Raw genomic sequence first — 12,028 nt, forward strand, 5'->3', positions numbered from 1 at the left:
TTTCACCATGTTGGCCAGGCTGGCCTTGAACTCCTGACCTCAAATTATCCACCCACCATGGCCTCCCAAAGTGCTGGGATTACAGGCATGAGCCACTGTGCCCAGCCTGAAGCAACATTTTGGAACTCTGGAGCCTGGTGAAATACTTGCAGCATCCAGGGGAATGCTTAATAAAGGAAGAAGCTGGCATTTTGTGTAGTGGCTAGCATCCTCTATCCCCCAGTGCCACGGCAGGTAGCCATGGGGATGATGGCTTGTTTTTCTGGTGTGGCTTGCTTGTGTCAGGGTAGGCAATAGAGACGTCTTCCAAAAATTGAGGCTGTATGTTTAGATCTCTCTGGTGGTTCACTGAGGGGCCAGCAAGGATGTGAGAAAAAAGGCGCCCTCACACATTGCTGGTTGGGACGTAAAATGGTGCAACCACTGTGGAAAACAGTTTGCAGCTCCTCAAAAAGTTAAACACAAAATTACCATATGACTCAGCAATTCCACTCCTGGGCATACATCCAAAAGAAATGAAAACTTTATGTCCACAAAGAAACTTGTAGATGAGTATTTTTTTTTAGTAGCATTATCTGTAATAGTCAAAAGGGGGAAACAACCTAAATGCCCATCTATGGATGAAGGAATAAACAAACTCTTATATATACATACAATGGAATATTATTTAGTCAAAAAAGGAAAAAAGTAATGACATATGCTACGACTTGGATAAATATTAAAGACATGCTAAGTGAAAGAAGCCAAACACAAAAGGTCATATATTGTATGATTCCTTTCATATAATATATCCAGAATAGGCAAATCCATAGAGACAGAAAGTAGATTACAGATTACCATAGGGTACGGGATGAGGGGAATAAGAAGTGATTAGTGAGTACAAGGTGACGAAAAAGTTTGCAAACTAAAGAGGTGGTGATTGTACAACATTTTGAATACATTAAATGCCACTGAACTGTACACTTTATCATGGTTCATTGCATGTTATGTGGATTTCCCCTCAACTTAAAAAAAATTGACAACCACTGTTATGAAGGATACTCAGAGGTCACCGCTAAAAAAGGAAATTTGTGGCCAGGTGCAGTGGCTCATGCCTGTAATCCCAACATTTTGGGAGGCCAATGGGTAGGAGGATCACTTGAGCCCAGGAGTTCGAGACCAGCCTGGGCAACATAACGAAACCTTGTCTCTATGAAAAATTTAAAAAATTAGCAGGGCATGGTGGCGCCTGCCTGTAGTTTCACTACTTGGGAGATTGAGATGGGAAGAGCTCAGGAGTTTGAGGCTGCAGTGAGCTATAGTCAAATCACTGCACTCCAGCCTGGGCAACAGAGCAAGATCCTGTCTAAAAAACAAACAAACAAAACCAAAAAAACCCAAACCAAAACAAACAAAAAAACAAAAACAAGGAAGTGTGTTAGTTATGGCATATACCAATTGCGAGTTCAGAAAATGATTTAAAATTACACACATATATATACACACTCTCCTTACCTGAAATGAGAAGCTTGATTCAGGAGGCAGCTATAGTCATCAGGAAGCTCTATCAAACTATTTCTTTTTCTAGGGTACCTACAATGTAATTTAAAAGGCAATTTTATTTTAGAGTAAATAAACCCAGATCAAAAACTGCCCAAAGTGATAGAAGAATGTCTTAAAAATAACAAAAGGATCTACACTTGCAATCCAAAGTAATTCCCACTGTTGACTTGATCAAATCCAAATTTCTCAGCCTATAATTCCAAATCTTTCATCAGCTGGATTCCTTTCCAAACTTAACTTCCACTAGTTTCTAGGACTAAACTGTTATAGCTAGATTTCTGTACTGTATAGGGAAGTAACATAAAGTAGTAGTTAAGAACACAGCCTTTGAAATTAGAGCTGGTTACAAATCCTAAATTCTCTGACACTTCACAAGTCTTTGAACCTAAGCCTGTATTTCCCTGTCTGTAAACTAGGGATAAAATATACCATACTCCAATCATGGGGCCACCGTCAAATCAGGTTCTGGGGAAGGGAGGGAGAGAAACATTACATTAAATGAACTTATCAATTAAAAGGCTAATATTGATTTAAGAAATGTCAAATTAAATATGAATATTAGCATTAAGGAAACATATAGAGCGGTTGAGGACTAAATGAGATACTGAAGTAAAACACAATATACTTAGTACTTAATACATGCTTGCAAATGTTACTCATTCTCACCAAACTAGATACAATAAAAGCCTTGCTTGCATGTATTGGGGAAGATCATCTGAATAATGTGAAATTCTCTCCTCAAACCCCAGTCAATCAACCAATCAACCAATTTATTGATTTATTTATTGGAGGCAGAGACTCACTCTATCCCTCAGGCTGGAGTGCAATGGTGCGATCTCGGCTCACTGCAACGTCCGCGTCCTGGGTTCAAGCGATTCTCATGCCTCAGGCTCCTGAGTAGCTGGGATTACAGGCGCCTGCCACCATGCCCAGCTATTTTTTGTATTTTTACTAGAGATGGGGTTTCGTCATGTTGGTCAGGCTGGTCTCGAACTCCTGACCTCAGGTGATCCGCCCACCTTGGCCTCCCAAAGTGCTGGGATTACAGGTGTGAGCCACGGCGCCTGGCCCCAATCAATTTAAATTATGTAATTCTTTTCATCTTCAATTCAGTTGTCTATATTTAGTACAACCATAACATTTATTTGGCAAACCTAGACACTTTTTGGTTTGTTTTTTTAGAGACAGTATTCACTGTGTTGCCCAGGCTGGCCTTGAACTCCTAGGCTCAAGCAATACTCCTGTCTCAGGCTCCTGAGTAGCTGGGACTACAGGTGCATGCCACTGTGCCTGGCTTAAATTTTATAATTATTTCTATACTCAGCTAAAAATGATCTCTAAGACTAACCTTGCCTCATTAACAATCTTTTCCTCTTTAAATTTCTATAGCACTAGTGGTATATTCCATACATCATTATACTTTATGTTATAATGTCTTAAGTTTTATGTTCATAACTAGATTGTAGATGACTCATGACCAAAAGCTATGTTACCTCTTTTAAATTTTCCAGAGTATTTCAGTACCATGCTGGGTAAATAGCAGATGTATAAAAGGTGTACAGTGAATTGAAATAAAGGAAAAATTGTGTGAGATTAACAGTCCAAAAATATGTATTCATATCTTAAACTTTTCTTTTTTCTCTACTTGAAGATCTTTTCTTAGTGATGTGACTCCTACTGCATCTGAGTACAGAGGCTGGATCTATTACCACTAAATCTCTAAAGATGTGTTACAAGTGAAAGCAGCATATGCACATGTACAGTGGAGGTGAAAGGAGCTCCAGGGTGAGAGAAGATGAGAAAAGGCGGCAAATGTACACTGTCTTGAGGTTGGCTTTATCCACAGGAAAATGGTACTAGTGTTGGTATTTAAAGCTGGGAGTCAATTCCTCCACTTGTTTATAGATGTGATTCAAGTGAGTAAAATTAGACACCGTATACAATACCAGTCAGGCCCTTGGAGGGGATACAAAGACAATAAGCATGCAGTTCTTATTCGTCAGTTATTCTGGGTGCAAACAAGTGGACATTTATGAGAGAGACTATATTAGGGGAGGCTTCATGGAGGAGGTGGCATTTAAATTAGTACTTAAGAAAGAAGTAGATTTTGTTAGAGACAACTTAAGGGAGATAAGAGGGCTGAAGAAAAGTTTTTGGGGTAGTTTCTAAGGACACAGGAAGGAAAAAGGATATAGTTGTATGTATCTCTTGCTTTATTCTAACAAAAAAAATCAAAAACAAAAGTGGCTTATAGAAATACTGTAAACCACTACCTTTTGAAGTTAATACACCAGCAGCTCCATGATGCCTCCTCCACCTTTGCCTTTTGACAGGTATGTGCTAGCTTAAAAAAGATTCTCTTAAGAGGAACTGCTGGCTTCTAATAATCTAAGAGGAAAAGGACAGCCACTCCAAGAAAAAAACATTTGTAGGAAGAATCTGATTTCTGGCAAAGACCTAACAGAAATCAGGAACACTGTACTGAGTGAGAATGAAGAAAGCAGACTAGAAACTATGGTCAACAAATCAACTACTTTAGGAAACACAACTTGTGGATGAGGGAGAAAGGATTAAGTAGTAAAACCAACCTGACCACGGTGTTTTTTTGCTTCAAACAGTTTATTAAGGCAGGATCTGCACACCACCTGTATGTGGAGCCAAGAGAAAAGACAAATGGATTATCACAGCTTCAATGCATGATTTGTCAACAAGCCGTTCTTTTTTTTTTTTTTTTTTGAGATGGATTCTCACTCTTTCGCCCAGGCTGGAGTACAGTGGCAGCAATCTCGGCTCACTGCAGCTTCTGCCTCCTAGGTTCAAGCAATTCTCCTGCCTCAGCCTCCCAAGTAGCTGGCACCCGCCACCACACCTGGCTAGCTTTTGTATTTTTAGCAGAGACGAGGTTTCCCATGTTGGCCAGGCTGGTCTCAAACCCCTGACCTCAAGTGATCCGCCCGCCTCAGCCTCCCAAAGTGCTGGGATTACAGACGTGAGCCACTGTGCCCAGCCTTGCCATTCTCTTCAATTCTTTCTGTCCCTTCTTTCTATTTCTATGTTCCCCCCCACCTTTTTTTTTTTGTTTTGAGACAGAGTTTTGCTCGTCACCCAGGCTGGAGTGCAATGGTGATCTCCACTCACTGCAACCTCCATCTCCCGTGTTCCAGTGATTCTCCTGCCTCAGCATCCTCAGTAGCTGGGACTACAGGCACACACCACCATGCCCGGTTAATTTTTTATTTTTTAGTAGAGACAGGGTTTCACCATGTTGGCTGGGCTAGTCTCAAACTCCTGACCTCAGGTGATCAGCCTGCCTCGGCTTCCCAAAGTGCTGAGATTACATGCAAATGAGCCACTGTGCTGGCCTATGTTCTTTTTTTTTTTTTTTTTTTTTAGATGGAGTCTCGCTCTGTCACCCAGGCTGGAGTGCAATGGCGTGATCTTGGCTCACTGCAACTTCTGCCTCCCAGGTTCAAGTGATTCTGATGCCTCAGCTCCCGAGCAGCTGGGATTACAGGCATGCGCCACCACGCCTGGCTAATTTTTGTATTTCTTTTTTTTTTTTTTTTTTTTTTAGTAGAGATGGGGTTTCACACCATGTTGGCCAGGCTGGTCCTGAACTCTTGACCTCAGGTGATTTGCCCACCTCGGCCTCCCAAAGTGCTGGGATTACAGGTGTGAGCCACTGTGCCTGGCTCTATGTTCCTCTTTCTATACTTATCTTTTTTTTTTGTTTTTGAGATGGAGTCTACCTCTGTTGCCCAGAGTGGAGTCCAATGGTGTGGTCTTGGCTCACTGCAACCTTCGCCTCCAGAGTTCAAGCAATTCTCCTGCCTCAGCCTCTTGAGTAGCTGGGACTACAGATATGCGCCAACATGCCCAGCTAATTTTTTTTTTTTTTTGTATTTTTAGTAGAAATGGGGTTTCACTATCTTGGCCAGGCTGGTCTCAAACTCCTGACCTCGTGATCCAAAGTGCTGGGATTACAGGTGTGAGCCACCGCACCCAACCTTATATTTAACTTATTTATATTTATCATTTTGCCCCTTTTCTTCTCCCTTTCTTTCCTCTCTTTCTTTGTTGTGTCTAATTATTTTTCCTTCTCTTATTCATTTATTTTTTACAGAGTGTATCATCCAAGGTCTTACTAGAAAAACAGAAACCATTCTAAGTATTTAAACAAGAGAGAATTTAACAGGAGTTAGTAATAAAAGTGATGGAAGGGCTGAGAAGCCAACAATGAGACAAAAAGGCAAGGCAAACTAAAGATCACCACTCCCCTAGGCTGGAGGAACAAAAGGAAACAGCGGTATCATGGAGCCCAGAGGCTAGGGACACCAGCGGATACTGGAATCACAGCAGGCTTGTCTGGTGGGAACTGGAGCCAGACAAGAGCTGCCGTCACCATCAGAGATGCCCCACAAGACAGACAGAGCTAGCCTGAACTGGGGCCTCTCTTTTTTTTTTTTTTTTGGAGATGGAGTCTTGCTCCATCACCCAGGCTGGAGTGCAGTGGTGAGATCTCAGCTCACTGCAACCTCCGCCTCCTGGGTTCCAGCGAGTCTCCTGCCTCAGCTTCCCCAGTAGCTGGGATTACAGGTACCTGCCACCACGCCTGGCTAATTTTTGTATTTTTAATAGAGATGGGGTTTCACCATGTTAGCCAGGCTGGTCTTGAACTCCTGACCTCAGGTGATCCACCTGCCTTGGACTCCCAAAGTGCTGGGATTATATGCATGAGCCACCACGCCTGGCCAACACTGGGGCTTCCCTTTTTCCTGGCCACCAAAATCTTGCCAGTGCCTCCCCTCCCACTGGCTGAACCCATGCAGAAGTCAGCTGACAAGGTAGACTGGGAAATTCCCAGGGTCATTTTCCTGCAACATAGGGCAGAGGATGAGAGAAGACTTTCAGACAAGGAGGGTCTGGAAAGATACAGAGGGCAAGGACTTTCTGTTTCAAAGTGTGAATTTTTAATACTTGACTGAACTAGAACAGCAATTAAGACTTTTCTACTCCAAGAATATAAAAGTAAAATTAGTTTAACCTACTGTGATTGTACTCAACACAAAGCATGATACTGATTTTCTTAAACAATTCATTTTGATCACATTAGAGATCAGAATATTTCGAGAGAAATGAGGAAGCAAAGAAAAGAACCCAACACAGAGAACCCACTGCACAAGAAGGGTGGTAGGAGACAGAAGCCAATGTTCACACAAATACTGACCAGGGTATTTAAAAAAAAGACAATTAAAGAAAAAGGTAGAAAGCAAGGAGAATAAAGGAAATGATGGGCAAGGAAAGCAATACAGTGAGAGCTGATTATAAAAATGATGGAAAATGGTGCAGGCAAAGATAGGGTAAGAAGACTGGAGGTTAGGAGCATTGACAGTGAACAAGAGGGCCAGTAACCAATGGGGTAAAAAGTTTTTCTGAAAGAAGGACACATTTCTCTCTTGGAAATTTAACTGAAGTATTTTTTTTGATCTACCAAATGACCTTCCTTCTTTTCTCAGTCACTCTCCTGATACATGCGCTACCATGTGAGATATGCTCCTATTTTGGATACAGTTCCAATTTGGGTTCTTTTGATACTAATTGTGACTTTATGCCTGCTAGCAAAATCCCCACCCCCACCCCCAATTTAAAACAGATGAGACACCAGCTGTGGGGAAAGTAAATAAAATGAATGATAGTTATAGTGGAGCAAGCAGAAATTCCAACTGCCTATGGCTGTTGATCTTATCCCCACTTCTTAAGTGTGTAACTTAGGAATCTCCTATACTTTTGCCACCCCTTTAATCAGTGCTGATTGAACTAAAAGCTTAGCAAGTAATTGTAATTTTAAAATTTCAAATTGTATAATAACCCAACAACAATATTTTACCCCCATAGTACCTCTTGAGCAAGGGCCTTACAGTATCCCAATATTCCTGGAAGAGCAGGAACAAATTTGTAGGTAAAGATAGATAGCTACAGAGTGCACTGTACTCTCCTTCTGCAGAATCTGCAAGAGAATAAAAATACATTTAATAAGCACATTATTCTTACCTGGTCAATCTGTGCATTAGAGTTTCTTCACTGTTTATGCTTATTTCTACACTCTTCCTTGTAGAGGGTATATTGCTTATTCTATAAAACCATGGGTGGCAGTCCGGGCACGGTGGCTCATGCCTGTAATCCCAGCACTTTGGGAGGCCGAGGCGGGCGGATCACCTGAGGTCGGGAGTTCAAGACCAGCCTGACCAACATGGAGAAACCCCATCTCTACTAAAAATACAAAATTAGCCAGGCGTGGTGGCACATGCCTGTAATCCCAGCTACTAGGGAGGCTGAGGCAGGAGAATTGCTTGAACCCGGGAGGTGGAGGTTGCAGTGAGCTGAGATCGTGCTATTGCACTCCAGCCTGGGCAACAAGAGCGAAACTCCGTCTCAAAAAAAAAACAAAAAACAAACAAACAAAAAAAACCCATGGGTGGCAAATAAGTCACAGTGATTTTTTTAAAACATAAATTGTATTGAGTCACTCTCCTGATCGGATGGCTCCAATGTGTAACCACACTTAGTATAAAATACAAGGTCCCTATCGTGGCCCAAAGGTCCTGTGTGAGCTGCCCCTGGTTGCCTCTTAGACCTCATCTCCTGTCATCTCCTGTTACCCTCCCCCTTAGGCTTCAGCCATACTCATCTCTTTGCAATTCTGTGACTACGTCAAACAAAGCCTTGACATTTATAACTTCTTCTATTTAGGAATATTCTTCCTTCAACTGTCTGTTCAACTCAACCCCCTCTATGTAGCTGTTTGCTCAATGTCTCCTCACAGAGAAGCATTCTATGAAAACTATCTCGGAGAGTTCCCCACTCTGGCCCCAATACCCTCTATTCCTGAACTGCTTCATTCTGCCTTGCAACATTTATCAGCATTTGACATTATATGTATTTCTCTATTTGTTTATAATTGGATTCCTCCCAATAAAAAGGACTTTATTTCACTCACAACTGTACTGTAGCACCTATGAGATAAATACATGACTTTTTTGTATGTGAGCAAACAACAGATCTGTGCTGGCAATTACTTGGAAAGTGGACTCCTATTTTATACAAGACCATGAAAAACCTAGATCAGATAAACCCTACTGAACTGAGTTCAAGATAAAGAAGCTGATAGCCAGTAACGGTAACCTGGTCAGCTTATTCTCAAAGGACAAAAGGAAGAATCTCAGCAATTTTGATGACTCTTCCAAAATCATATAAATATTCTGATTTTTACCCATACAAAGCCACAGGAAGGCTTCCCTACTTTGGTCTAGATTTAGAGGCAAGTAAATGAGAAGGTGATCCTATTGCTTAAATATGCATGGCCTAGGTTGGTTCTAGTAGGCCTTTCCTAGCAGCACTTTCATTCTTTAATGTAGTCATATGTACTTTTTTTTTTTTTTTTTGAGACAGAGCCTTGCTCTGTCACCCAGGCTGGAGTGCAGTGGCGCAATCTCGGCTCACTGCAAGCTCTGCCTCCTGGGTTCAAGTGATTCTCCCACCTCAGCCTCCCGAGTAGCTGGGATTACAGGCATATGCCACCATGCCCAGCTAATTTTTTTGTATTTTTAGTAGAGACGGGGTTTCACCATGTTGGCCTTGCTGGTCTCGAACTCCTGACCTCAAGTGATCCACCCGCCTCGGCCTCCCAAAATGTTGGGATTATAGGCGTGAGCCACCACATCCGGCCTACATGTCCAAAATTTAAATAACAGAGTATACAGTAAAGTCTTCCTCCTATCTAGCCAAACAATTCTCTTCTCTAAAGACAACCAGTGTTTCTAATTTCTTGTATAGCATATCAGTTATATTCTGCATGCAGGTATTTTATAAGCTCAAGCACATAACCTATACATAGATAGGAGCGAAGAGTAGGTCTTGCAGATTATAAAGCTAATATACTTTTTGGCCTCACCTTTAACCTACACCAGGGCTCATGTTTGAAGGGAACACACATGAAAGAAATGGGGAGAGGAGAAGTGGTTTTATCTGCTTTAACCTTGTATTCATGAGCTTGAAGGTAAGAACAAAGAAAATCTCCTATTTTCCACTCCATGATTTCATTTTTCTACTTACTGGTATGCAGTTCCTCAGGCGGAGTTACCCCAAGTAAATAGTGGAAAAACAATGCAGCACAGCGAAGATAAGGGGTGATGCCATTCTTCAGTGAGACCCACAAATACCAGCCAGGAATATCACACCCAATGGAGCTAGGAGACAATAATTCCAGAAGAGAACAGAATACACATCAGACTAAAGCCCTAGATTTAAACATATCCCCCTTTTCAAATACAAAGTTAAACATTTAGGTAATTTATTATCCATGCAATTTTTAAACATTTAAAACAAAATATAATACCAGCACTCTGGGAGGCCAAGGCAGGTGGATCACCTGAGGTCAGGAGTTCAAGACCAGCCTGGCCAACATGGCAAAACCCCAGTCTCTACTGAAAGTACAAAAATTAGCCGGGCATGGTGGTGGGCACCTGTGATCCCAGCTACTCGGGAGGCTGAGGTGGGAGAACTGCTTGAACCCAGGAGGTGGAGGCTGCAGTGAGCTGAAACTGTGCCACTGTACTTTAGCCTGGGCAACAGAGGGAGACGCTGACTCAAAAAAAAAAAAAAATTTGAGTAGCAAATAGTTTCAGTGTTTAAATCTCCTAATAATTTCCTCAAGAAAATCACAAATCTTACATATTTTACCATGTGGATTTTTAAGGCAAGGAACTACTCTTCTTTTTCCTAGGTGGTGATAAAAAACAAAAGCAAAACAAAAACAAAGAGGCAACCAAAAAATCTACTTTAAAGGAACTTGACTCTTAAATAAAGTATACTCTTTATTTTTAAATTTTTATTATTATTATTTTTTGAGATGGAGTCTTGCTCTGTCACCCAGGCTGGAGTGCAGTGCTGCGATCTGGGCTCACTGCAACCTCTGCTTCCCAGGTTCAAGTGATTCTCCTGCCTCAGCCTCCCGAGTATCTGGGACTAAAGGCACACGCCACCATGCCTAATTTTTTGTATTTTTAGTGGAGACAGGGGTCTCACCATGTTGGCCAGGATGGTTTCAAACTCCTGACCTCGGGTGATCCGCCCGCCTCAGCCTCCCAAAGTGCTGGGATTATAGGTCTGAGTGACCATGCTCAACTAGTTTTTTTTTTTTTTTTTTTTTTTTAAATACAGACAAGGTCTCACTATCTTGCTCAGGCTGATCTTGAACTCCTGGGCTCAAGCAATCCTCCTACCTCAGTTTCCCAAAGTGCTGGGATTATAGGTATGAGCCACCGTGACTGGCCTAAAATAAAGTATATTCTTCAACATAAAAGTTAAAGGTTACTAAAGCTTCCTTTTTTTTTTTGTTTAGATTAAAACCTTGTAAAGAAATGTGGAGAAAAAAAATTTATCAATAACTAACCAAAGCAACTTGTTAGCTAAAACAAAATTAATAATTTCCTGGTTTCTATATTAAGATTGACTAATGATGTGTGTGGCAGTTAAATTATTCTGTATGATACTGTAAAGCGAATCTTATGTAAACTATGAACTTGAGTTAATCATAATGTATTAATATTGGTTAGTCAATTGTAACAAATGGTACCTCCCTAATGCAAGGTATTAATAATACGGGAACTGGTAGGGGGAGGGAGCAAATGACGACTCTTTATACTTTCTGCTCAATTTTTCTGTAAACCTAAAATGTCTCTAAAAAACAAAATCTATTAACTTAAAAAAAAAGAAAGACTGGTAAAGGTGACTGATGAGGGGAACTTGGCAGCAGATGTAGTTCAGCAGAGCATGCCTATTGTACTCCTACTATAACCTCTACACAAGGGTTACATATATATAAGATTTTAAATATATATTATGAATATATATAAAAATTATATATGTATTATGTACTGTTACACAATATATGTACTATTGTATGTTATGTATATATTACATGCATGTTAAAATACAAATGCCAATGTATTTTCCATATTACTCAATAAGGGCCTTAACCTGTAACTACATGCATGCACTGAGTGCATCAATTGTATGGATCACTGTAAAAGGATAACCTATTTTCTATTTTCTACATTTACTTTAATTCTAAATACTCCTTTTTTTAAAAATCCAATCATCTTTTGTCTATGCTTCCAGAACAGTTTACAAAAGTAAAGATGTGTTGAACTTGTTTCAGTCTCAGAAACAAGTGGGTAGCTGTTATTCCAACCTACTATCTTTTACTTCAAAGTAAAATCATCAAAATAAGTTTTCTTCACTGTAAACCTATCCTGTAGCAAACAAAGTCATGCTAAAAGCCCTTAACAGATTTTTTTTTTTTTTTTTTTTAAATAGAGAGACAGGGTCTTGTAATGTTGCCCAGGGTGGTCTCAAACTCCTGGGCTCAAGCAATCCTCCTGCCTTGGCCTCTAAAAGTGTTCGGATTACAGGCATGAACCATTGC

At 40.8% G+C, this 12,028-nt stretch overlaps 1 protein-coding gene across 2 annotated transcripts in view; it reads right to left on the reverse strand.

Moving 5' to 3' along the window:
• The window catches only part of UBR1 (ubiquitin protein ligase E3 component n-recognin 1), a 181,875-nt gene that overhangs the window by 13,634 nt on the left and 156,213 nt on the right, over nucleotides 1-12,028 (reverse strand). For both annotated transcript variants that reach the window (XM_034938606.3, XM_055098337.2), the window contains 4 exons: nucleotides 9,655-9,788; nucleotides 7,441-7,549; nucleotides 4,131-4,187; nucleotides 1,495-1,572 (listed from right to left, as the gene is read on the reverse strand). In XM_034938606.3, coding sequence (XP_034794497.3) covers nucleotides 1,495-1,572; nucleotides 4,131-4,187; nucleotides 7,441-7,549; nucleotides 9,655-9,788 — 378 coding nt within the window. The remainder of the gene's footprint in view (nucleotides 1-1,494; nucleotides 1,573-4,130; nucleotides 4,188-7,440; nucleotides 7,550-9,654; nucleotides 9,789-12,028) is intronic.

The sequence above is a fragment of the Pan paniscus genome, chromosome 16 (genome assembly GCF_029289425.2).
Source record: "Pan paniscus chromosome 16, NHGRI_mPanPan1-v2.0_pri, whole genome shotgun sequence".
NCBI classification, from domain to species: Eukaryota; Metazoa; Chordata; class Mammalia; order Primates; family Hominidae; genus Pan; species Pan paniscus.